This window comes from Xenia sp. Carnegie-2017, unplaced genomic scaffold (genome assembly GCF_021976095.1).
Source record: "Xenia sp. Carnegie-2017 unplaced genomic scaffold, XeniaSp_v1 HiC_scaffold_23, whole genome shotgun sequence".
Classification (NCBI taxonomy): Eukaryota; Metazoa; Cnidaria; class Anthozoa; order Malacalcyonacea; family Xeniidae; genus Xenia; species Xenia sp. Carnegie-2017.
Window position 1 is genome coordinate 11,356,355 of NW_025813486.1, and position 27,579 is coordinate 11,383,933.

General features: G+C 35.0%; 2 protein-coding genes and 1 long non-coding RNA gene across 3 annotated transcripts in view; 2 read left to right on the top strand and 1 right to left on the bottom strand.

Annotated features, from left to right (window-relative positions):
* The window catches only part of LOC124448092, a 47,965-nt gene extending 34,252 nt beyond the window's left edge, over nt 1–13,713 (bottom strand). Inside the window, exon 1 of the long non-coding RNA XR_006948921.1 lies at nt 13,503–13,713. This is a non-coding gene — a long non-coding RNA (uncharacterized LOC124448092). The remainder of the gene's footprint in view (nt 1–13,502) is intronic.
* Nucleotides 13,714–15,549: 1,836 nt separating this feature from the next.
* LOC124449103 (demethylmenaquinone methyltransferase-like) lies at nt 15,550–16,395 on the top strand. Its single transcript, XM_047000049.1, has one exon. It carries the CDS (start codon nt 15,580–15,582, stop codon nt 16,393–16,395), a length of 816 nt encoding a protein of 271 aa, XP_046856005.1. The 5' UTR covers nt 15,550–15,579.
* Nucleotides 16,396–25,731: 9,336 nt separating this feature from the next.
* Nucleotides 25,732–26,548, top strand: LOC124449104 (phosphoethanolamine N-methyltransferase 1-like). The gene is made up of 2 exons (XM_047000050.1): nt 25,732–26,038; nt 26,112–26,548. Exons 1-2 carry the CDS (start codon nt 25,732–25,734, stop codon nt 26,546–26,548), a joined length of 744 nt encoding a protein of 247 aa, XP_046856006.1.
* The last annotated feature ends 1,031 nt before the right edge of the window (nt 26,549–27,579 follow it).

Sequence of the window (27,579 nt, forward strand, 5' to 3'; positions counted from 1 at the left end):
AAAAGTCAGTCATATTTTAAAGGCAACAATAAGTACCAGTACATATTTTTCGTAAAAAGCATATTTTAAATCTTACGTCAAAATGAAAAAAACGAAAAAATTAATCATACCTATATGCCAGAGGAAAAGAAATTTAGAAAAAAACATTTCATGATAAATTTTTGGCCATGAGGGCCACACAATGGCCAGGCCAAGAGCCAAGAGTTTCTTCGGAATAACAATACTTCATGTTGGAGGAATAGTATTGTGAATTACTGCCTCTATTGAAATAGATACGTCTGCGTACACCTGGGTAGCCTCTAGCCTGCCAAATATATGGTCACAAAACGTAGTAAGTATGAAAATTTTATTGATTGTTAAAAGGTGCTTAGTGCTAAATGCTGATTGAAATAACGCAAAAATTGTTAAAATCATTTCTAAATTAGTCAAACGCTTTCCCTTAGACACATGTTACGTGGCCGAGTTTATATGCTCACATTGTACGAGGCAAAGTACCTGAGAAGTAACATTTCTTACAATATTTAACGAAAAGTTCATTGTCATTATCACTGAAATGTGAAAACTTTGTTTAGCTATAAATACCACATCATCAATAACTTCTGTTTCAAAACTGTCTAAGGGTCTGTTTATGTGGTCCCGCTTAGCGGGCCAGCCCGGTAAGCGAGATGAATTTTTAATGTGTTTGTATGACGTTCATCTCGATTGCCGAGAGGTTTTTCGCAGTCAAAATCAAGGCTTTTATAAAACATCTTTTACTTATAATCAGACAAATCATCAATCAAATGCTCCATCATCTTTGTATCGCAGTGAAAGTTCTTTCTTTTAACCATCCTCGTCTCTATTTTGCTCACTTTTACACGTGCACGTATTTCACCATTTTAAGATGTTAATCACCATACGAATGCCCAAATAGTTGAATTTTAGCTCGGCAGTTGAGTGTTTACATTAGAAAAATTTCATCCCGGCAGACGTGATCTCGCCTGTGCCAAGTGAGATCTCGCTAAGCAGACCAGCCCGTGTCGCCATATAACAAAAAGAGAATTTTAATATATTATGTACTACGTATGAAGATCTTGTTTAACGGGCTATTTCGGTAAATGGCCGGCTTTGCTTCTATATAAACAAGCCCTGAGACGGTAAGTTATATGAATATGATACTCTATGGGATATGATTTATATTTATTTACAAATATATGACGCTTTAATCACTATTTTGGGGCCAATGAGACGTTCTGTTGGTCTAGATGCTAATATCTTTAGGCATAAGTCAAAAAAACATTGATTTGTAAAAATCAATCCGTCATTAAATCCATTTTGATTTTGTAAAAATCAATCGGTCTTATAATACTTTCCTAAGCATAATGTTTACCATTTTCAATTATGCACCAATAGTGGAAGGAATTGAAGAGAACTGGTATCTAATGTGCAGAGAATATCACTGTTTGCACTACGATGCACAACTATCCGTTTTCGTTGACCACGTTTAGACAGTGTGCTCACTCCTCTCCGACAAAAGTGACGTTTTGAAGTGTGGTTGCACCTTTCCGGAAAAAATCCTGCTCTTGTGCAGTTTAAACGGAACTTAGCTCTGTTAATTTTTTCCGTTTTCAGACCGATCCAGAGTTGTGTAAACGTAATTTTAAAGACGAGGTTTCAACGTACATTTATTACAGTGACAACGAGTAACGAGTTACAACTTACATGAACGATATCACTTCAAACAGGGAACGGGGAATATGAGAAGGAAATGGGGAAAGAGAAGAGAACGGGAAAGGGAATGGGTAAAGGGAAGGGAACAAGGAGTAGACAGAGAATGGATGGGGGAATGAGTGGGAAATGAACGGGAAATGTGCGGGGGATGTACTGGAAATGAACGGAGACTACAATTGACAAAACTAAATAATTAGTTTTACTTATATAAGATATATGAATCCAAAATTACATAAGTGATATGGTTAATATTATTAATACGGTCGAAATGACTCTGTCATTGGCTAGTAAACAGTATCTTCGACTTTTCCAACACAAACTGTAAATGTTTCGCCTTAACAACGTTTGTTGGGATTTTTAACGATTCTCAGTCTTATTTTCAGGAGTTTTAAAAGGCAGAAGAAGATTGGTGAGCTGTGTAAAGTGATTTTGTAAATTTGCTAAGGATTGAGCCTTTTATGCTCGAAAAAATGTTGGTCTACTTCACTAAAAGAGAGCCAATTGTACGCTCTTTCAGATTTAGAGACACTGATCTTAACACACTCACTTAACCACTCAAGTCTTTCTTCTCGCACACCTTTCACTGTAAATATCACACTTTTTCAAACACTTTAGGCCCGTTTCGAACGTCGCATTTTACATGAGCCGAGTGCATTAAAGAAAAAGGAAAGTGAGATAAATTCCCCATTATCTTTTGTTTTAAATGCATTCGGCTCACGTAAAATGCGACGTATGAAACAGGCCTTAGTTGTTAATATCGCACTAAGTTATTATGTTTGATTATTATCAGGTTTGTCTAATTCCAAAAGCCTTTTTAATCTGATTAGCTGAATGTACAATTCATTCACTTCTGACTGACTGGTTCTAAAGAAATTTGGTTATTTATTGTTTTGGCTTTGATATCAACAATAGTATTGCCTTGAAAATGTTTTATTAAAGTGTTATACGACAATAGATCTCAAAAAAATTTGAAATGGTTTGATTTAGGTAAATTGATTAAATGTTTGCAGTAATTCTCCATTTTTTTTAATTTCGAACTATCTAGAACTTATTTATTCATTTCACAATTTTACGGTGTTACATGGTAAAATAAAATGGTACAATGACATCAAAAACAAAGTGCAAGTTAATAACTGTCTTCACTTGTAACAAAACAAAGGCGATAACCTGATCTGCACATTCCATTCCATTTCCCGTCTACTCCCTGCTCATTCCCCGTTCTCTTCCCTTCCACTATTCCCTTTCCCAATTCTCTCCCGTTTTCTTCCCTTCCCAACTCCCCGTTCCCTGTTTTAAAGATAGCCAAACACGTGTACCAGAACAAACCGACCATGATTACTACTACATATCAAACTGTATCAGTATTTCTGTTAATGGTAAAATTCTTCACTTGTATGATACAAGGGTAAAACTTTCTTGTAGTCTTACCATGCCTCAAAAGACAAAATTTTGATATAGGGCCAGTCCATATTTTAAATTTACAACGCGTTCTGCGCATGTCGTGTTCGATAACGTCATCAGTAGTAAAAAAAAACAAAAGTTCTGAGTCATCGCAATTTCTCCGTATATTCTTATACAACAGCTAAAGACGATAGAAAAACTATATTACAACTTTTGCTTTTGAGCAATACATTCTTAAATATTCTACATTAAAAGTGTTTTAAAAGTGCTGACTCAGCACTTTTGTTTAGTGTTATTGCTCTTTCTCAAATACATTGGAAAAGCGCCTAACCAAGAACAGTAACGTTAAAATGATTTTAATGCCCTCATGTTATTGACAATCACCCCCTCAATTACACAATTAAGTGTGCTTTGACGCATTTACAACGACTAGAACATTAACTTTTGCATCCGCAACGAATAAGTTCATAACAGACATCTTTAACTTGAGGGAGAATTGTCCACTTTGGTAACCAAGAGCTTTCATCACGGTACCAGATCCAACCTGACAGAGTGGGAATAGTCTGCTTTTTTAAAGCAGCACTTCCCCCAGAAAAATCCACCTTGCAACAACGCACGCTTGGTGTACTGAAGCAACGCTTCTTGGGTTGGTTGAATGTTATCCAGTGTTCTGGACTATTTGCAAACAACTCTTCTCTAGCTTCATTAACTCTGATGAGATTGCTTGTACGATCGTATAAGAGGACCACATATCGCTCAATCACTTGCAAAACATCGTATGAATCATAATAGAGACCTTATTTGATAGATAATACATGCCTTTGGCAGTTTCTGAATTACCTGTAAGGACGAACAATCAATCCTTTCCGGTAACAAATTTAGTGCTTGCAACGCTAATGTTAGCTTTGGAAATAAATTCCATACATCCCATGCAGTTTTCTTTCCCCGACCTCCAAAAAAGGAAACAGTATCACACCCCGTAAAAGCGTGAAACAACGGTAGAACAGATGCCTTGTCAGGTCCGATAGTTGATGCAATTGTATGCGCGGGAATATAACGCGAGTGCTTTCCTGTACGATAAAGAATCTATAATTCTTCTGCTTTGATGTTTTTCACAATTGAAGTGGCCAGTATCAATACGTCAGTATCATTTTTCTTACAACAATCCACTGGTGGCCGCAGTTACTTGCATCTAACTCGTGCACCATCAATCGCCTGTCAGTCTCTTCACGATTCAATGATTCCAGCATTGATACTTCGGTTCTTTTAGGGAAGCACAAGACCTTTTCTTCAAATGTGCTGTAAATTTCTCTTCCTTCAGGATTCTGCTGGGAAATAAGTTTTTAAGTAAAGAAATTGAACAGATCCATTTTGTTGGCATCTACGCGCAGGAAGCCCTTTCAGTCAGTAGGGATACGTGCTGTCGATGAAACCTTGCGGCGTTGACCAATGCCACTCTTCTCCCGTGTGGTTTTTTTTCAGCGAATCTTCTTTGTATACATCCCACACTAAATCAATTCTTTTAGCTGATTGAAATTGCTTTAACACATAAGGAATGAAAGCAAACTGTGCGTACTCTTCAAACGTTTCCCAAGTTCCAGGTGAAATCATTTGAACAACAACAGCCCCGTCTAAAATTATAAAATCGGGAGTTGGTGATTGAACTTTGGTAGTCGGCTCGATAGACTTTTTTAAGTCTGCTTTATTACCAGTACGCAAAATTCCTGCTTGCGAGAGAGATTGTGGCCATTGTTGGTTCTCATATTTAAGGAAATTATCAAGATCACCACTTCGATTTTGACTGGCTATATACAATCTTGAAAATAAAGCTCAGTCTAGTTTCAGAGTTTGCACTTTTACTTTATCTTTTGACGAAACTCTTTTAACAAATAGTTCTTCGCTCTGTTCCACAAAAGGATTCCCAATCGGTTGAAAATTAGGGACGACATTTGAGACATCTTTATAAAATTCACTTTGAATGGATGGAGTTTGCTCATGGTGTAGCTGACTGTCCACATGTGTACTCATCTCGAACTCCCTAATTCTTCGTGCAATTTCTGGATCTGCAATCATCCATCCCCTTAAAGCTGAAAGATTTTCGGTTAGTCCCACTGCACCACCTTCTCCCTTTAACTTGCTCGTGAGCATGATCTAATGCTATAGCTGAAAACTGTTTCTTCGGTTTATGCAACACAAACGAGCCCTTGGAGAACTGGTTAAATACGTCAGTATGTTTGAATGGAAGCTCCGACATATCGCGGGTATGGACGGAAAGCCATCTTGTATAATTAGCATTGTCCAAAACAAACATCCACGGAACAATTTATTTAATTGACTGGAAGTATAAGGTGAAATTAGCTTCTAAATGATCGCTCTAGTTGTAAACATAGTAATTCTAGTTCCAAAAGTCTGGTCCAATACAGAAACTGTGGATGATCCTTTGACATATCTTCTTTCCAAACGTGGAATTCTTTAGCTTCTCCATTGTCAACTTTCATGACATGCTCTTTATATGCATCTTGTTGTAGGTAGTAAAGACTGGCTGCTGTAACTTGATGTGCGCGTTTTGTTCTTGCCACATGATTGCAAGCGATGAATGACTGCACAACAACTTGGTTAGATATACCTGCGTCAGTCAAAAATTTCGGTCCAGCCACTCCCATCAAGCCATTTTCCTAGAACTTTAAAAGCCGTCATCTCAATGTGTAAGCCACCAAACATTACGACAAATTTATCTTCTCCATGACTGTTTACAAAAGTCCATTGAATTTGCTGGGCTAAAGCAAATAGTGGCTGGTCTACGGCGATAACTGGAGTTTGAGAGTAGATGACATGACGAACAGCTGATTGAACAACACTCATTGAGGGTAATATCATTGCAAATGAATGAGCATCCTCCCGAATCATTGGGAGAAGTGCAATGATTGCCGGTTCGTAAGAGGTTGACGACGTTTTTGATGCTCGATATGCTGCCCATGAAAAAGTGTCGTCCTTACTCAGGTCTTCCTTTTCAACGAGATGTCGCACATGTTCAAGCCAGTCTTCCTCTAGATCTTGCCTTTGGTTGACGATGGTAGATACAGTTTCCAAAGCGGTATGAAGTGGAGGGGCATAAAGTTCGCCACATGTTAGTTTCACTTGTGGGACATTACAAAATAATGGTGGCAGCTGTGAAATAGACGAATCAAATAAATCTACTTCTCTACTCTAACCATTTTCATGAACTGACAATCTTCGGAGAATTTTCCGTTGAATGAGTTCTTTCTTTGAAATATGTCTCTTCTTATAATCATAGCCGCTCTTGCTAAATGCCATGCTTCCGAATCTTCTTCCTTTGCCCTTTCAAGAGCGTTTCCAATTTCATGTTTCAATACAAGTATAGGGTCTCTTCCTTGGATTTGAATCATTTGATCAGTAAGATTGTATTACTACTGTGGGCCACCGTAACAGTCGAGCAATAAATAGATATGGTGGTCCTATTATTTAACGCCTTTGTCTACGCTTGTCCGTAAATATCTGTGATTCTCAAACCATAATTAGCATCTTACAATTAAATTAAATGTAATACATTTAAAGTCATGCAAACTAAATATGAATAATTATAACTTAATGCGTGAATTATTTCAATCTTTCCACTCACACATATTTAATTAATGTAAAAACTACGACGATATATATGGTACAAGCCATAGCTGAATGCGTAAAAACATACTTGTAGGAGATGCTGAGCAGCAAATTGCGTTTTCCGGTCCAATTTCATTGCTATTACACAACTTTGTTCACCGGAAACACGTATGCGAGCATACAGCAATATAATATGAACAAATGAGCACTTAGAACTGAGAAATTATCATATCACATAAAATATTGCTGAGATAATGTGTAATGGAGTTTGTTGTTTTTTTTACGCTAAATTTTTTACATTCATTTGAGTTGGCATGGTGGGAGTATCTTCGTGAACAATGAAAACTTCTATAGAATCGGTGTTCAATAAACGAAGTTTTGAGGCTGCTGTCGAATATTCTAAAAATAACAACGTTCAAATAGAATGTGGTAAGAAACTCGCTACAAATGCTGGCATAAAACGAGGTGACAAAATCTTAGATATGGGCTGTGGAACAGGAGAACTCACTTCATTTCTTAGCGAAATTGTCGGCAGAGATGGTTTAGTTGTCGGCGTTGATCCGGACTTCGGGAGAATTCAATATGCCAAACAAAGACATTTGAACATGCACGGAAATCTGCTATTTGAACATGGCGACAGTTCAAGTAATTTTACCCAACGAAACAAATCCTACTACGATGTCCATTTTAGCAATTTCGTGATTCAATGGCTTTCTCCAGAAAGAAAGGAAGAATTCGGGCGAGTCGCTTTTCGGAGCCTAAAGCATGGGGGAAGAATTGCAGTTCTAAGTCACGAAGGTGACCAGGAAATGATAAAAAAAGCCGAAGAAATTATTTTCAAAAGTCATTGTTCGTCACTCTATCAGCAAGGTGACCCATTTAAAAGAGCTCTTCCATTCTTTATAAACAAATCAGAAACAGAAAGTCTTCTCATTGAATGTGGTTTTGAAATCTTTTCAAGTGAATATCACCCAGTAAATTATACGTACGCGTCGATCCTCGATTTTATTAATTTCCTTGTCGCTTCAGATTATAAAGATGGGAAAAAAATCTCGTCGAGTGGGCTAAATAAGTTCATGGAAATGTTTGGAAATGCTGATGGAAGTGTTGGTATATTCGATCCCACAGTTTACCAGATTGTAGCACATAAGATATAATTTAGATTTACAGCCACTTAGCTTTATATTTACATATGTACTCACTGCACGAAAGTAAAGATACAACAGATAAATTAAACCAATTTACGAGAAGGTGAAAATCATCATTACTTAGTCGTGCTTATTTTAATTACATATGTGATTAACACCATGAATTAAAATACATACAAAATAATTTAGCACATTGTCCAGTGCATAATTAGCTTTTTATTTTAACCGGCTCATTGAACTGATCGATAGCGCTCAAGATATTGTATTGTATTTCTTACAGCTTTTTTAGTAAGGTTGCTATAAATTTGTGAAAACCATAAATGATTGAACTTCTGTTTCTCTCTTAGTTTTGTAGTGGTCAGTATGATTAAACAATGGATAGTTAACCTTTTCTGGGGTAGTGTAGCAGATCTGCAACAATCAGCAACTGAAATGGCACGCAACGTTTGAAAAAATTTGCCACCAATCTTCTGTCTCTGCCATAACTGATCGATCTATGTTGCGCTTTCGAGTGCCGTTTCACCATAAGTGAAGATTTTTTGGTGAAATTATTAACTATAAGAAGACAAAGATTGTTTCTTATGTAAAAAAAACTCTTTTCAATGTGAAAAGAATACATAAGCAAGCTTTTAAGGTAGAATATAAGGTTTTTGATAAAAAGAAAAACATAATAGAAACCGAAGTTGCTTGGTGTGCGATCTTTGTCTCCCTTTCTCACAACGAATCTGCGCTCGATTTACATATAAACGTTTTATTGGTAAACTTAGAATAACAAAATCAGAATGACTTCATCTAGACCTTGGCTCGTTTTCTTCTATTAACGCAGTTCTTTTTGCAATTTCCCTCTCATCACCATCAAGAGTCATGCAAATTTCTCTGCATTACAAAAAACTTTTTAAAAGATACTTCAGAAAATTTGTAGCTAAGTTATCAACTTTCTCTTTTAAAGTGAAGTTAAAATTTCAAAGGTCAGGATGCAGTCCTTTTGTTTTTTTTCGTTTTGCACTAATTTTCCGTAGATTGCTACTATTTGTGTCTTAAAAAATTGCATAAAGTTATCTTCAGATTATATCGTAGCACATGATATCGATTATTACAGTCTCCTTTGAAGCATTTGCTGTGGTGGTAGATATTGACTGACAAAAAACTTACTAACTTGCGAGGATTTAAGCGCAAGCACTGGATTAGCAGATAGAGTGCAAATCAGTATCTAACGCACAGGAGCCGGTTGCATGAACCTTGGATAGAAAGTAAAATTTTCAAACTTGTAAAAGGTTCTTTTAAGCAATATTTATTTCAATGATTGCTCAGTTCAAACCCTCTATTTTCCTTTTTAAGAAGTTTTTAACCGTTTAAAAAAATTGCTATCTAATGGTTAACGCTATCCTGGCTTCTTGCACCCGGCCCATGGATATCATTTGGCCTCAACCGCATTTTACGCGGATGAAACAACTAAATTGTTTCCTAAATTTACAAGCAATAATGACAGGGTAAATTTATTGCTTCTAACCAATACAGATAAACATTTTAATTCCGTATTTTAGTTCAATGCAAGTCAGAAGCAGCGCAAACATGAGCCACGTAAGAGATTATAACTAGTACAATAGCTGTTTATTGCATGAAGTATTGAAAAAGAACAATGGCCGCGTTTAAGTATCAAAGAAGCAAAATTGTCGATGTTTGATGGCAAAATGCTCACCAAACTGCAGGTTTATACGCGTGACAACATATAAATTTTTATTCACTACATAAAAATCCATAGATTTATATAAATTAAACTTAGTGCCCGACCAATGGCAACGGAACTGCACGATAACTACTCACAGAATACGGCCTAAATGGCGAAAAATGGATTCTCGAGTTTAAAAATGCTTTTTATGGAGTTTAAATGGACTATCTATTCCATTTTTATGTGTATATCAAATACACGATTACTTCAAGTGATTTTACGCGATTATAGATTTACCCAAAGGTAATACACGATTACTTCGTAGACTCTTTTGACGCAAAAATCTAATTTTGCGACACAATTCAACTGCGATTTATTTGGGAATATATTCGGTGGTTAGTTCGTAGGATTTAGTTTATCTTTACCATGTTGTCCAAATCAGTTACAAATTATGATATGACGTGTCGTATATTTAAAAGGAACAATAGAAATGATTTTAACTAGGCTTCATTCTTTTGGAGATTAAAGTTTACGTGTTTGAACGCTTTAAATGAGTACCATTAGAGCATAGAAAATATAATAGCAAATATAAGGTCATGTACCGTTTATAATTAGGCTGATCACTCATATTTACGCTTGGATATGATGTAACTCTAAATTCCTAGGAAATGCTTTCGTTGAAATACTTACAAATGCCCACCAAACTTAGTGAATATTTACAAACATGACTAATCGAAAAAAGGGATGAAACTAAGTTAGTGAAGGTTTTCACTCTTAAAATAAATACACTGCATGTCTTCTAAAAGGACTTAACGAAGCAGTAGTTAGAAACTCTATTTATCTATTGTCATCCCAATGTTGAAAACAAGAAATATTGTTTGTATAGTTCGATAACATAACACTTTGATTTAACCATGGTTATTTGTACAATACCTCCTTTAAAGCACATACCAGCATTAAAGTATTTGGCATCATTATTTATATATTGTATATATACAAGTACTACGTAATATTTCTAGGGAATACTTTAAACGAGTTGCTAAAACAACAAAGATAAACTAAAACCTACGAGTCGAAGCCGCCGAGTAGGCGAGTATACTCCCAAAAAATCGCAGTCAAATTGTATTGTGAAATTAGATTTTTAAGTCAAAAGAGTCGACGAAGTAAGCGTATATTACCTTCTCTTTAATATAATTATAAAAATGTCAAAGATTGTCCACTTAAACTCCATAAAAATCATTTTAAAACTGAACAATCCAATTTTGGCCATATTGTTCATAGTAAGATTCTCTCACTTTACTACCCAAGAACATGGCGACGGTTACCTCCGGCAATTGTCGGTGTGACCAAAAATATCAAAGGAGTGACCATTCCGGTTAGTTACATATTCTGTAGGCATAATAAACATGACAAGCATGACATCATGACGCATATTCACAATAGAACGGATATTCGTTCTATATATATAACAAACAAAACAACGGGATAGCCAAAACTTATTGCTAATATGCTATATTGCTTTTGCGGTGAAGCAAAAAATGGCACACTGAACGACAGTTCAAGTTAGGGTACAAGGTTATGTCAAAAGCACTTTTATGTAAGGTGCCTATCTGAGACTCTACTACCCCAGCAATTGGACATAAAATTCATCATTCCATAAACAAAATTGCAAAAATATGCGAAAATATGCCAAAAATTGAGAAATTCAAGAAGGCGAAAACAGACTGATGTAGTGATTGAAGGAAATGTTTTGTGTAGAAACTAACGAGAATACTAATTATACATCATGTAGCCTGCGTACGTTTACAAAGTTCAAGGATTAGTTATCTCAAATTTTATTGCTAACGAACGTGATCGCTTGAAAAACGTATAAAGGAATCAATTATATATTTACCCTTGTAGCAATGCATATACTCCTTAAAAAATTATCAATAACATACAAAAATTTTGTAGAGATGCAATGTAAATAACTAACATAAGATTTGAAGGATATGTTATGTAAATAAAGTAATTAACATAACAGTTAAAAGATGCTATAATAACAATATCAATGTGCATTGGTGTAATATATTGTAAAAGTTAAAGACTGTGGTAATATTATCTAACTCAAAATTTATGAAAGCTACAATAGAAAAGGTTAATTTCGATAAGATGACGGAAACTGGAAAATGATTTAATGTGTACAAACAAGTGAATGATAAAAGTCCCAAATTTTACGATATGTAGAAGACTCTGGAAATACCGATCGCGAAGCATTTGATAATATAGCTTGCTGGCATATGACATATGCAAACCTTGTGCACCAAAAATGTTAAGCTTACACTGTTCAACAATCCTTATAGAAAATGTTAGAAAAAGCACTTTAGATATGAGACAAAGTCCAATTGCTTTTAATTGCGAAATTATTGGCATTCCTATTATTTTTTGTTTTTACTAAACATTCAATAGTCGTATTAATTACTTGAGGCTATACTTTGTACTTTCTTGGACACCTAACTTACAATCATCAGTAATACAGTTGCTTAATTAAGGTTCAAAGCGTTCTGTCTCTTTGAGACATGGCATTCCACATAGGCAACCATTTCCGGATAACCGTCATGACTCTGAAGAGCTAGTTTGCCCCTTGGCTTCAGACATTCGAAAGCCGTTTGCAAAAACTCTTTCTTTTCATCTGATGTAAGCCAATGAAAGGAAAAATTACTGAAATGAACATCGTAAAAGGATTTGTTTTGTTGTAAAAATTCACTTGAACTATCGCCAATTTCAAATGAAACGTTTCCATTCACTTTATAATTGTGCTGAATAGCGTGGTGAATTCTTTCCATGTCTGGATCAACACCGACAACTCGACCTTTTTTTCCTACAATCTCCCCAATAAATGAGGTCAGCTCTCCCGTTCCGCAACCCATATCCAAAATTTTATCGCCTTGTTGAATGCCAAGTGTTATTGCAAGCTTTTTGCCATAATGTAGTTGAAAATTGTTATTTCTAGAGTATTTTGCAGCATCCCCATAAATTTGTTTGTTAAGCACTGCTTCTAGTGATGTTATCATTATTTAGAAAATGAAATCAATGAGATAATTTAAATAAATACGAGCCACTTATCTTATACATATAAAGCCCACCTACTTTGATTTTAAAGAAAGTATTGGCATCGGCTTGCAAATCTTTTATTGACTCGTGCACGTGTACTCATGACGTCATAACAAATATAAACACTAGAAGTTACTATCGAAAGGAAAAATTCTCCTCTCTCCCCTTTATTCTATATAGCAATCACAAGACAATTTTTGATGGTCTGAAAAATCATTTGTGTCGCTGCCACAGGCAATCTTTGTAGTGCTTCAATTGCTTTAAAAAATGAACCACTATACGACATCAAAAGACAGTGCATGTTGGCATTATTTTTCTACAACAGAAATACGTCTTCAAACAAAGAATAATATGATGTCGACACAGTCACACTGAGTTAGGGAAGGGTCAACTATACATTTCTGCCTAAAAGACGTCAATATGACGTCTCTCACAACCCCCTCCCGTTCTTAAAGACGTCAGGCTACATTAGAGGTAATTCTTTCACTATATACTTACTTTATTGATTTAATCTTCGGCGCTGATTATATGTGTGCATTCATACGCATATAACTGGAATTAGTTGTTCAACAAACACAGCAATCAGATACTCTAATAAACTGCATGTTTTTGTCGTAATTGACACTAATTAGCTGTCATACTGGCTGTCAAAATTCTTAATACTCAGTGTTTATGAGCGTATAGTTCGAGAGAATTTTAAGACGTCATATCTTTAAGCCCCCTACCTCCCAGACGTCAAATTGACGTCTTTTCGGCAAAAACGTATATTTGAACCTTCCCTTAAAAGCTTAATGAAAGGAGGGTTTCCATAGAAAGGAGAGAACACCATAGCGGTGTTATATAAACATTTTTCGTACCGCGTTATCCTAATTGATAAAACAGAGTGTAATTTTCTTTTAATGCAATGACTACAGTACTAAAAGAAGTGTTAAATAAACGATTATTTGAGGCTGCCAAGTCACATGTTTTTCATGTGCATATAAAAACCGTGTTAGGATTTATGTTATGCTGATTTATTTCTTGGGGCCACTTTGAGTACTTGCGTTTTAAGGATTCTCTATGGCGCTTTGACAGCAATAATTGGTTCTTCGACGTTTTAAACGAAAGTCGTGTTCTGAGCATATTGATTAACCAACTACCTAGTTAAGGAAGTTACGGTGTCTATAGGGTAGGAAAATAGGATCTCTAGTAGCACATGGGTAATGGTAAACTGCCTTTGTACATTTCATACAAAGTTATTACATCAGTATATGCACTTACGCACAACAACTCTATGACATCTCTTCCTCTTGATGATTTTTTCTCCAGTAGTTTTGTTAGAAGAATAGCACAGTTTCTTTGAAAGCTGCAAAATGAAACACTTAAAGTATAGAAGTGCATGTAAATTGGTTTGTACTTATAACGAAGTACGTAACAATTTTAGTTTATGTGTACCAATGGTTTAAGTTCCCCTTTCAAAAAAACATGTTACTTGCGATATTAAATAAAGGTGTGATTTCTAACACATCAGTGAGAAAAGATTGTTGGAGGTTTACCACCTGATGCAATGCACGATATTCTGGAGGGTATGTTACAATACGAAATCAAAGAAATGCTAAAACATTACATAAAAGTACAGCATTACCTTACCTTGGAAGAGCTAAATAGTCGCATTTCCAGTTATGACTTCGAATATTATAACAACAAGAACAATCCAACACTGATTTATGAGCAGATGTTTTCATCAAATGATAAAGCATGGTAAGGTACATCATCCATCCAATGTTCTATCATCCCAATAATGCACTTTATGATCCATATGCCCACAATGATATTGAGGTGATCAACACTATCATATTCTAAATAATAAATATGGGAAAGAATACATTAAAAAAATTCTAGTTTGTTATTTTAATTCTAATTCTAGTCATGGCCCTTTAGTTCATGCCTGGTGTATGCGGTACAAAGCTAGGCATCACTACTTTAAACGACTAGGCTCATTCATTAGGAACTTCAAAAACTTGGCATACCCTGTCTATGAGACATCAACAATGGGTTACTTATCAGCTGCAAATTGGAAATCATGAATCTTCATTTTTTGAGAAAGCCCCAGAAATCCCAAAAAGTAAGTATGTTAAAATGTGCATATGGTGCTAATAGTTGGAACATCTAAAAGAAACCATTCCACAAATTTGATGATCAAGACATTCCAAATTGTAAACTAATGTTTTTGTGACAAACTACCAGGTCAAACGTGTAATACTGGTGACTTTGAATGTTAAAATCAAATAAAAGACCAAGAAAATGTGCATGGGGTAGGGGGCTTTAAGATGTCATGTCTTTAGGCCCCCTACCTCCCAGACGTCTCATATTGACGTCTTTCCTGCAAAAACGTATATTTGAACCTTCCCTTAAAAATCTTAATGAAAGGAGGGTTTCCATAGAAAGGAGAGAACACCATAGAGGTGTTATATAAACATTTTTCGTACCGTGTTATCCTAATTGATGTGTTAAACAAACGATCATTCGAGGCTGCTGAGGCCTATTCTAAAAATAATGATATCCATGTGCATTATGGTAAAACACTTGCAATAACTGCTGATATAAAACGTGGAGACAAAATCTTGGATATGGGTTGCGGAACTGGAGAGTTGACTTCAAACTACCAGGTCAAACATGTAAAACTGGTGACTTTGAATGTTAAAATCAAATAAAAGACCAAAAAAATGTGCATGGGGTAGGGGGCTTTAAGACGCCATGTCTTTAAGCCCCATACCTCACTGACGTCATAGTGACGTGTTTCCCGCAAATACGTATATATGAACTTTCCGTTAAAAGCTTAATGAAAGGAGAGTTTCCATTCAAAGGAGAGAACGCCATAGCGGTGTTATATAAACATTTTTCGTACCGTGCTATCCTAATTGATTAAACAGAGTGTAATTTTCTTTTAATACAATGACTACAGTACTAAAAGAAATGTTAAACAAACGATCATTCGAGGCTGCTGAGGCCTATTCTAAAAATAATGATATCCAAGTGCATTATGGTAAAACACTTGCAATAACTGCTGATATAAAAGGTGGAGACAAAATCTTGGATATGGGTTGCGGAACAGGAGAGTTGACTTCATTTCTTGGGGAAATTGTCGGCAGAGAGGGTCAAGTGGTTGGTGTCGATCCAGACTTTGGGAGAATTCAATACGCAAAGCAAAAGCATTTAAGCGTAAACATTGTGGTATTTGAGCATGGCGATAGTTCGACTGAGTTTATTCAACGAAACAAATCCTACTACGATGTCCATTTTAGTAATTTTGTGTTCCAATGGCTTTCTCCAGAAAGAAAGAAAGAATTTGTGCGAGTTGCCTTCGAAAGCCTAAAGCGTGGAGGAGTAATTGCAATTCAGAGTCACCAGGAAACTCCTTGCGTGATGAAACAAGTTGAACAAATGATTTCGAACGATCAACCATTTTCGCTTTGTAAGAAAGATGAAGTAAATATTAGGCCGCTTCCATTCTTTATGAATAAATCAGAAACTGAATCTATTTTAAGGGATTGCGGTTTTGAAATAATTTCAAATGACTTTTATCTAGAAACTTATAGGTATGCAACAATCCGTGATTTTGTCAACTTTGTCGTGGCTTCTGATTATCATGAGAGCGAAATGCTTTCGCTGAATGCGTTTAAAATGTTTGCGGAATTGTTTGGAAACGACGATGGAAGTGTGGACTTTTTTGATCCCACAGTTTACCAGATTGTAGCAAAGAAGACATAATTCAGTTTTATATAGCAATATCAATGTTTTCTGACGTAAACTGCATATAAAAACTTGTAATCAATGCATGGAGGAAAAACATTAAATTATCGTCAAAAGTTTTATAAATAAGTTTTCAAAAAGTTAAAAGCCCCATTTTGTTGAGAAAGTACGCCGTACACATCAGCTAAGCTGTAGATCGAATATCTCAATACTTCAATCAGCGTTTCCAAACATTTCCATTAATCGAAGTAGCCAACTTGACTAGAGTCTTTTCTTATCTCTTAAGTAACACATAAAAGTTGTGATTCAGCTGTATATTTATTCATGTTGACAATGTACAAAGTACCATCTAAATTACATAAAATCAAAGTAAGCGCATACAAAAATTATCATTATTTATATAAAAATTTTGGATGAGTTTTGCCATATGCCATCAATAAATATTCAAAGTTTGACCTAGGACAATGGTATCTGCCGAAGCGAGGATAACGTTCACCGCTGTTCAAATAATTCTTGACATTAGGCAAAAGATGAATTCAATAAAATTGTTTTATGACTCACCTCAACCAACTAAAATATTTCTTAAAACATATATAGACCCACAACATTTTTTAAAAACTCCGTAATTTTCCTTCAAGTTCTTCTTCTTTAAGTACGTTTAAAATATGTTCAAAGCCAGCTTGGTTGCTTTTTTAGCGTTTACCACATTCTTTTATTCAAAAGCTTTTGCATATCGTTTTAGAAACTGTTGCCAACGTCACTATTTAATGATTGTCCTCAAAATTCCTTTTTGCTTCAGCAATGCAGTAAAACTATTATTTGTAAGTAAGACGTTATACTTACAAATATCAAGAGTTATTGTTTAATATGACGTCATAATTATAAAGCTTGATAAATATTTGCAAGCAGTTGAACAATCAAAATGATAATACTGCTTATCTTAATTGTACATCATACATTAAAGCACATGCAAAACATTTCACCCGTGCTCTAGTGCAGGACATCATATTCAAATTTAGTTTATGTGTACCAATGGTTTAATTTCCCTTTCAAAAACATGTTACTTGCGATATTAAATAAAAGTGTGATTTCTAAAACATCAGTGAAAAAGATTGTTGGAGGTTTACCACCTGATGTAATGCACGATATTCTGGAGGGTAAGTTACAATACGAAATCAAAGAAATGCTAAAACATTACATAAAAGTACAGCATTACCTTACCTTTGAAGAGCTAAATGGTCGCATTTCCAGTTATGACTTTGGATATCATAACAACAAGAACAAGCCAACACTGATTTGTGAGCAGAAGTTTTCATCAAATGATAACAGTCTAAATCAGCATGGTAAGTTACATACGTAAAACTGATAAATAAGAACTGTTTACAAATGTTAAACAGTTTTGTTCAACATTGTCCACTCCACAGTCAAGTCATTCATTGATTCACAATTTTACAGTTGCACAAATGTGGTGCTTAGCAACTCATTTACCATTGTTAATTAGGGATTTGGTTCCACGGTAAGATGCTCATTGGATTCTTTTCCTACAAATGCTGGAAATAATATTCCTTTGCTTTTCACCAGCGTTGTCCAAAGATCAAGTAGCATACTTGCAGACACTCATCAATGACCATCACCAGGAGTTTTGCAGGCTCTATCCTAGATGTTCTATCATCCCAATAATGCACTTTATGATCCATATGCCCACAATGATATTGAGGTGATCAACAACCATCATATTCTAAATAATAAATATGGGAAAGAGTACATGAAAAATTCTAGGTTGTTATTTTAATTTTAATTTATCTTCTAGTCATGGCCCTTTATTCATGCCTGGTGTATGCGGTATAAAGCTAAGCATCACTACTTTAAACGACTAGGCTCATTCATTGGGAACTTCATAAACTTGGCATACTCTATGTCTATGAGACATCAACAATGGGTTACCTATCCGCTGTAAAGCGGAAATCATGAATCTTTATTTATTGAGAAAGATCCAGAAATCCCAATAAGTAAGTATATTAAAATATGCATATGATACTAATAGTTGGAACATCTAAAAGAAACCATTCCACAAATTTGATGATCAAGACATTCCAAAGTGTAAACTAATGTTTTGTTATAAACTGCCACGTCAAACATGTAATACTGGTGACTTTGAATATTACAATCAAATAAAAGACCAAGAAAATGTGCATCCAACAGCAAAAATTACCCAGTATTTAAAAACTTTGTACACAATATTTTATAACATATTAATAAGCAAAAAGGAAAAGAATATACAATGAACTAATCCAAAAAAAAATTTCTAAAAAATTACCTCTAATTCTTCAGACCAAAATGGATTTCTATTCACGGTACCACATACAAAACTGGTTGTGTGTTGATCACAATAAGGAAGAGTTACCACGATCTGCAGTTCTAAAAGCCATTTGCATTGTTGAAAAAGAGTTAAGTGATTCTTGCTTTGTCATTGAAGCAACACAGCAGCTTTGGACAAGCATTTTAATTCATACGAAGGGAACAACATTGGAGCCTTGGTAATAGCGAGACAAACACAGCTTGTGCATCCTTTCCCACTTGATTTGATAGCCAAAGATGAAGGTCAAGTGAAGAATTTTGTGTGCCCTATGTTTTAAGTTCCACTTTAACAAGAAAAAATATTAAAATACAAAGCAGTGCTACGTTTACAACATATTATTACTGAGCATTACATGGTGCATCAACATAGGCATTGACCTATAATGATAAATCAATAATGCCAAAATAATGTTTCCACATGCAGATATTACACATCTTTGCTCCAACAAGAGCATGTAATAGTGATACCAGTTGAAACATTTAGAATAAATAATGTTTGCATTTTATACAGTGTCGAGCAAAATAAGCACATTTCTACGCCTTGGCATATCCGCATAATAATCAGGTATTGAAATTTTATCAATAGCAGTAGCACACTTTCTAAAGCTTTTATTTGCTTTAATACGCCTTGTTCAGTAAACTAACTTCCACCGAGATTTAGACAAAAGAATATTGTTAATCTTATCATCTCCTTCCCCCCAATCGTTAACTTTGAATCTAATTCTCATGAAAAGTTACCAATGTATGTCACATAGAGCTAGGTAGCTATAAGCTTAAAGTAAAAGCGAGTAAAAATATTGTTTACTGTTAAGAATTAAATCTTAAACTGAAAAGAGATATCAATAGGTAGATAGTTTGCAGCGTGTTCAAATCGCATTGTATGTGTAACGGTGCATAAGTTATTATGCCATTGTTGTATAATAAATATTGACGAAAAATCCGATTTTAACTCACCTGAAAGCCTGTGTTTTACTTGCACATGACATGAACACACGTTGGTCTCCTTCTCCATAAAATTAGTCTTTATCTTATAAAGTTCATCGTAGCATATTATACACCTGCTCTTTAAAAATAATAATTTTAACTCATTTATAAGAATGCATTGCCATGCTCACTCCTTAAAAGTCCGTCATATTTGTTTTATCAAATGTAGTTTTACCCCAGACGTATGTAGTAACTTTTACCCGCAGATGTCAATAGTAATTTTTACCCCCAGATGTCTGTAGTAATTTTTACCCCAGATGTCTACAGTAGTTTTTACCCCAGATTCGGTAGTAATTTTTACCCACTAATTTGATTTACCCCAGCTTCCAGTCGCATTGTCCCACTTTTTGGTGTAATTACTACCCCAGAACACCCAAAACAGGATAATTATTTCAGTCGTTTTCATTACTCTATAAAATGGGGTATACATTCAATAAGGTATACTATTTTACTATTTTACAAATAGAAATTACTATACAAAACTATATCTTAGATATATCTTAATTACACCTCACCTACAAGATCAGTCCACAAGTTAAAGTAACCTTGAACAAATCAGCGGAAGACAAATTGTCAACTTAAAGGTCGTCAAATCTTAGCCTCAGAATTTGACACGGATTCAAATTCTATTTTGCCTTATTTACACGGAAGTTTTTTACATTTAGCAATAAAAAGATTAATTTACACCAAAAAAGCAAGAGCGAATGATGTAACTTGTGAGTTAAAACTTTTTGCGACATGCTTAACTACGGTGGCCTATAAGTGTCACGGCAACATTTGAATACAAAAATCTCACAGCAACATTTAAATACAAAAATCTCACGGCAACATTGAAAACTCACGGCAACATTTGAATACAAAAATCTCACGGCTACATTTGAATACAAAAATCTCACGGCAACATTTGAAAACTCACGGCAGCATTTGAAAGCTCACGGCAACATTTGAATACGAAAATCTCACGGCAACATTTGAATACAAAAATCTCACGGCAACATTTGAAAACTCACGGCAACATTTGAAAGCTCACGGCAACATTTGAAAACTCACGGCAACATTTGAAAGCTCACGGCAACATTTGAATACGAAAATCTCACGGCAACATTTAAATACAAATTTCTCACGGCAACATTTGAAAGCTCACGGCAACATTTGAATACGAAAATCTTACGGCAACATTTGAAATTCTTACGGAAGCAAAGTGAGGGAAGTTAAATCATTGACTTATAGTCTAAAAAATATAAAATGGCAGAATACATTAAAGAATACGATGTCGATGACCATGAAAATCTTGAACAAAGCAGTGAGGAAGAGATCATACGTTATTATTTCCTAAAAGGATTTCAATACAAAGAAATTCTTAACTTCATAAGAAAATATCACGGTAAGCAGATTAGCATGAGTACATTAAAGCGAAGAATAAAACATTTTGGTCTTTGACGAAAAAACAGCCATTATGATATGGACGTTGTACGTGATGCAATTCGTGCGGAATTAGACGGTCCAGGAGGTTGCCGAGGTTATAGTTTAATATGGCATGCCCTTCAAATGAAGGGAATAACTGTACCTAGAGACGTTGTGGCAGGATTGTTACTTAAGAGAGCTTGATCCAGAAGGAGTGAAAGAAAGATCTAGACGCAGATTGAAGAGAAGGATTTACTGGAATCCTGGACCAAATTTTCCTGGCATTGTGACGGATATGACAAGTTAAAACCATATGGCTTTCCAATCCATGAATGTATAGACTGATGGAGCCGTAAAGTCCTTTGGTTATATGTTACTAAGTCAAATAATCTACCAAGTAATATTGAAACGTATTATTTGGAGGCTGTGGAACAATTTAATGGCTGTCCTGCAGATTTTATTACAGACCTTGGTACGGAAAATGGCCGCTGCCATTCACTCATTTTTCGTAATGACCCAAGCAGTCATAAGTATGTGTCTTCACCCAGAAACCAAAGGATAGAAGGGTGGTGGTCATTCCTGAGAAAAGATCATGCAAATTGGTGGATCAATTTTTAAAGATCTGGCTGAAGAAGGAACTGTAGACCTCTCCATTCCTCTTCATGTGGAATGCCTTTGGTTTTCTTTTGCAGATTTGCTCCAAAAATTTAAATGAAGTAAAAGAGCTGGAATTCACATTACGTCCGAAAATCAAGGTATGACACTCTACAAGGAAGGCCAGATTCTCTGTACTATTTTCCGAACTTCAGAATGGTGAATGTAATTTGCTTTTGCCTGTTCTTGAGTCTGAAAGACTATATGCTAGTATCATATGTGAACATATGCAACAACCAACAGAGATATTTTTGTATGTGATGGAAAATTGCTCATTACAGAAACCCCAATTGATTTGACCAAAGTTGATGATAAATATTTAACTGAAAAGAAAAGAAAACTTTATGACATTCGACTTGATTGTACCAAATACTGTGATTTCATTTTGGATAATGGCTACACTGGAGTTGTTGAGGAAGTCATGTTGAAGATATTATAAATTCCCTAGTAAAGTTTGTTAGCAATCGCATACTATACATGAATGAGTTTTAAAGGTCTGGATGTTTATGGACTTGGAGATATGATTATGAAAATCCAGATGCTTGCCATTCTCTTTTGTGAAAAATTTATGTGCTGATATGGTTCTTGATGCAGATTATTTTTCTTTGGTTGAACCTGTGTTTTCAGAGGAAGGATCTTCCTTAGAACACACTATAGTGGACAACCTTCAAGATTTTTATTTCACTAGAGACACATTAGTACCGGGGTATTCAACAGCAGTTGCTTGGAAATATGATGAAGAAGAGAATGTTAACATAAACACAGAAGAATTATTTGAAATGCCAGAAATGTCTGTAAAAGATGTTATGGGATGGCTCACTGGCCAAAGACATAAACATACCTAAAGAGAAACCTTCGATTACTCTAAATTTTGACCATGATTGCCTGGTAAGAAATCCAAACCACACGACGTGTTTTCCGTTAGTTGGAGCTTGTGGGAGAGAGCTAACCATACCAGTTGTACATATGTGCGAGGGAAGTTTAAAAAATTTTGTCATGGCATATTGTAAAGTCAATCATTTGCTAAAGCATGAATTAAAAGAAGATTGACATTTTAAAATTGAGAAAGAAATATGTTCACATTTTGTTAAATTTTTTAATGAACTGTTTCACGTGAACTTTTAATAAGCTGGAGAACTTAAAATCAGAGCCCTCTAATGAAACTAATCTTGTGACTTATGTTACAGTTTTGTTTTCATTTTAACAACAAGAAGCTTAGTAAATCAGTCAGAATTTTTTATGTTATCAATAAAAATCTATGCAATTCTCAGTCCACAATGTTTGCATGCCGTATTAGTGTAACAAACAATTCTACAGCTTCCCTTCACGTAAAACAGTTCATTAAAAAATTTAACAAAATGTGAACATATTTCTTTCTCAATTTTAAAATGTCAATCTTCTTTTAATTCATGCTTTAGCAAATGATTGACTTTTACAATATGCCATGACAAAAATTTCTTTAAACTTCCTTGACTCACACATATGTACAACTGGTATGGTTAGCTCTCTCCCACAAGCTCCAACTAACGGAAAACACGTCGTGTGGTTTGGATTTCTTACCAGGCAATCATGGTCAAAATTTAGAGTAATCGAAGGTTTCTCTTTAGGTAGAATATGTTTATGTCTTTGGCCTGTGAGCCATCCCATAACACCTTTTACAGACATTTCTGGCATTTCAAATAATTCTTCTGTGTTTATGTTAACATTCTCTTCTTCATCATATTTCCAAGCAACTGCTGTTGAATACCCCGGTACTAATGTGTCCTCTAGTGAAATAAAAAATCTTGAAGGTTGTCCACTATAGTGTGTTCTAAGGGCTTTGAAGATCCTTCCTCTGAAAACACAGGTTCAACCAAAGAAAAAAGATAATCTGCATCAAGAACCATATCAGCACATAAATTTTTCACAAAAAAAGAGAATGACAAGCATCTGGATTTTTCATAATCATATCTCCAAGTCCATAAACATCCAGACCTTTTTAAAACTCATTCATGTATAGTATGCGATTGCTAACAAACTTTACTTTCAGGGAATTTATAATATCTTCAACATGACTTCCTTCAACAACTCCAGTGTAGCCATTATCCAAAATGAAATCACAGTATTTGGTACAATCAAGTCGAATGTCATAAAGTTTTTCTTTTTCTTTTTCAGTTAAATATTTATCATCAACTTTGGTCAAATCAATTGTGGTTTCTGTAATGAGCAATTTTCCATCACATACAAAAAATATCTCTGATAGTTGTTTGGTGCATCATGTTCACATATGATATGCTCTCTAGCATATAGTCTTTCAGACTCAAGAACAGGCAAAAGCAAATTACATTCACCATTCTGAAGTTCGGGAAAATAGTACAGAGAATCTGGCCTTCCTTGTAGAGTGTCATACCTTGATTTTCGGATGTAATGTGAATTCCACAGCTCTTTTACTTCATTTAAATTTTTTTGGAGCAAATCTGCAAAAGAAAACCAAAGGCATTCCACATGAAGAGGAATGGAGAGGTCTACAGTTCCTTCTTCAGCCAGATCTTTAAAAAAATTGATCCACCAATTTGCATGATCTTTTCTCAGGAATGACCACCACCCTTCTATCCTTTGGTTTCTGGGTGAAGACACATACTTATGACTGATTGGGTCATTCGAAAAAATGAGTGAATGGCAGCGGCAAGGCCATTTTCTGTACCAAGGTCTGTAATAAAATCTTCAGGACAGCCATTAAATTGTTCCACAGCCTCCAAATAATACGTTTCAATATTACTTGGTAGATTATTTGACTTAGTAACATATAACCAAAGGGCTTTAAGGCTCCATCCGTCTATACATCCATGGATTGGAAAGCCATATGGTTTTAACTTGTCATCTCCTTCACAATGCCAGTAAGAATTTGGTCCAGGATTCCAGTAAATCCTTCTCTTCAATCTGCGTCTAGATCTTTCTTGCACTCCTTCTGGATCAAGCTCTCTTAAGTAACATTCCTGCCACAACGTCTCTAGGTACAGTTATTCCCTTCATTTGAAGGGCATGCCATATTAAACTATAACCTCGGCAACCTCCTGGACCGTCTAATTCCGCACGAATTGCATCACGTACAACGTCCATATCATAATGGCTGTTTTTTCGTCGAAGACCAAAATGTTTTATTCTTCGCTTTAATGTACTCATGCTAATCTGCTTACCGTGATATTTTCTTATGAAGTTAAGAATTTCTTTGTATTGAAACCATTTAGGAAATAATAACGTATGATCTCTTCCTCACTGCTTTGTTCAAGATTTTCATGGTCATCGACATCGTATTCTTTAATGTTTTCCGCCATTTTATATTTTTTAGACTATAAGTCAATGATTAAACTTCCTTCACTTTGCTTCCGCCGTAAGAATTTCAAATGTTGCCGTAAGATTTTCGTATTCAAATGTTGCCGCGAGCTTTCAAATGTTGCCGTGAGTTTTCAAATGTTGCCGTGAGATTTTTGTATTCAAATGTTGCCGTGAGATTTTTGTATTCAAATGTCGCCGTGAGATTTTTGTATTCAAATGTTGCCGTGAGTTTTCAAATGTTGCCGTGAGATTTTGTATTCAAATGTCGCCGAGAATTTTGTAAAATAATCTGAGATCAATGTAAAATAATCTATTTTCCTTAATGTAAGTTGAACGATTGACATACATGCTAAAGTTAACAAGTACTAGTACAGCAGCATAATCAATGAAAAATTTTTTAGTTCCTCTGTGGACGCAAGAAAAAATCACAATTTTCGAAGTGGGCCTACATTGAAAGAAAATTTCGAGAGCTATAGTGTTTACATTTATCATGACGTCATCAGTACATGTGCACGTTTCAATGAGTGCTGCAAGCCGACAAATTCTTTACATTGAAATTAGCAGTGGCTCGTATAAATAAGATAAGTTGTAAATACCTACTTCGATTATATCAGTGAGTTGTAAATTATTTTACAAATAATGAAATCATCACTAGAAGCAGTGCTTGACAAGAAAATTTATGGGGCTGCTGCAAGGTACTCTGAAAATAACAATCTTCAACTACATTATGGCAAGAAGCTCGCTACAAAAGTGGGCATTAAACAAGGCGATAAAATTTTGGATATGGGTTGTGGAACAGGAGAGCTGACCTTGTGTATTGGGGAGATTATTGGAAAAAAAGGTCGAGTGGTTGGTGTTGATCCAGACATAGAAAGAATTCATTACGCGATTCAACACAATTGCAACGTGAACGAAAATGTTTCATTTGAAATTGGCGACAGTTCAAGTGAATTTTACAGCGAAACAAATCTTTCTACGATATCCATTTCAGCAATTTTTGTTTCAATGGCTTACATTAGATGAAAAGAAAATGTTTTTGCAAACGGCTTTCCACTGTCTGAAACCAAGTGGCAAAATAGCTATCCAGAGTCACGAAGGCTATCCGGAAATTGCTTTATATGTGGAATGCCTAATCTCAAAGAGACAGAACGCTTTGACTGATATCAATGATAAGAAACCGATTCAATTTTTTATGTCTAAATCTGAAGCCACATCCCTTATCGAGGAAATGGGCTTTGAAATCATTTCAAGTGATTATGATGTTGGAAAACAACGATATAAAACACTAGACGATTTCCTTAGCTTTTTAAGCGCTTCTCATTATCACTCCACAAACTTCTCCAACAGTGAAAGAAAAGAATTTATGGCACGTTTCGGCAACGGAGATGGCAGTGTGGATTTGGTGGACCATACAATGTACCAGATTATTGCAAGAAAGAACTGCAGAAGCTGTTAAATAATTCAAGTTAATTTTTCAGTTATCATAATTGTCATCCCTTAGGCCCCGTTTACACTATACCGGATTGCTATCGTAGCAGGTTAAATATTCTTTGTATTATAAAGCAGTGAAATTGTTCAACGTCAGAAACACAATCAAATAGACTAAATCTATCAGCTTAATAAGCTTTTCTCCGAACAGTTAACCTTTTAAAGCAAATGAAGATATCGTGATGAGCGAATCCGGTATAGTGTAAACGCAGCCTTAAACTCTTTCGCGACGCGGAAAAATTATGCAACCGTTTATTATGATTTATAGTGATTGTTTCGTCCAAAATATCTCATAAAATACTTTACTTTTTGTGAAAATTTTCACACCATATAAATAAAATTACCTGAACCTATATAAATTTATTACCTATGAACTTATACAAAATATATAGTCAAAATATAAGACTATTTAGACCATATAAAGGTGGAACTCTCGCTAGTCGTGCGTGTAATAAACATTGCATATGAATCAAAATAGGAATATATTTACTATTAAATCGATTGCATAAAAAGCCCAAATAAAACAGATTTCTGGGCCTCCTATGACAAAATACATCACAATAAAACTTGTAAACAATTTAAAGAAGCGTATTTTGTGCAACATTAATTCAAAGCTAAATATTGCGTGTAAAATGCTATCAAAACAAATGACAATTACATAATTTGAAAGATCAATTCTTTAGCAGTAATTTGGTGGTGAGTTTGTAATTGTTTGTCATTTTACATTGTGTATATCCAAAGTTATGATATAATTTACTCATGGGGGACATGAGCGGGTCTCAAAATATATTATTACATATTTGTAGTTTCAACAAAGTTATTGCTCACTATTCTTGACAGTCAATTTACTCGACGCAGTACTTTTCCGCGACCTATATATTGGGGAAATCTCGTTTTGGCGTGTGTCTGTTAAGATTTTTCCAGGGCATTTTATAATAATAGCAATCATATGGCTATATGAACGGTTGCTGATTTGCATCAAGGCGATTCACTTGGTTA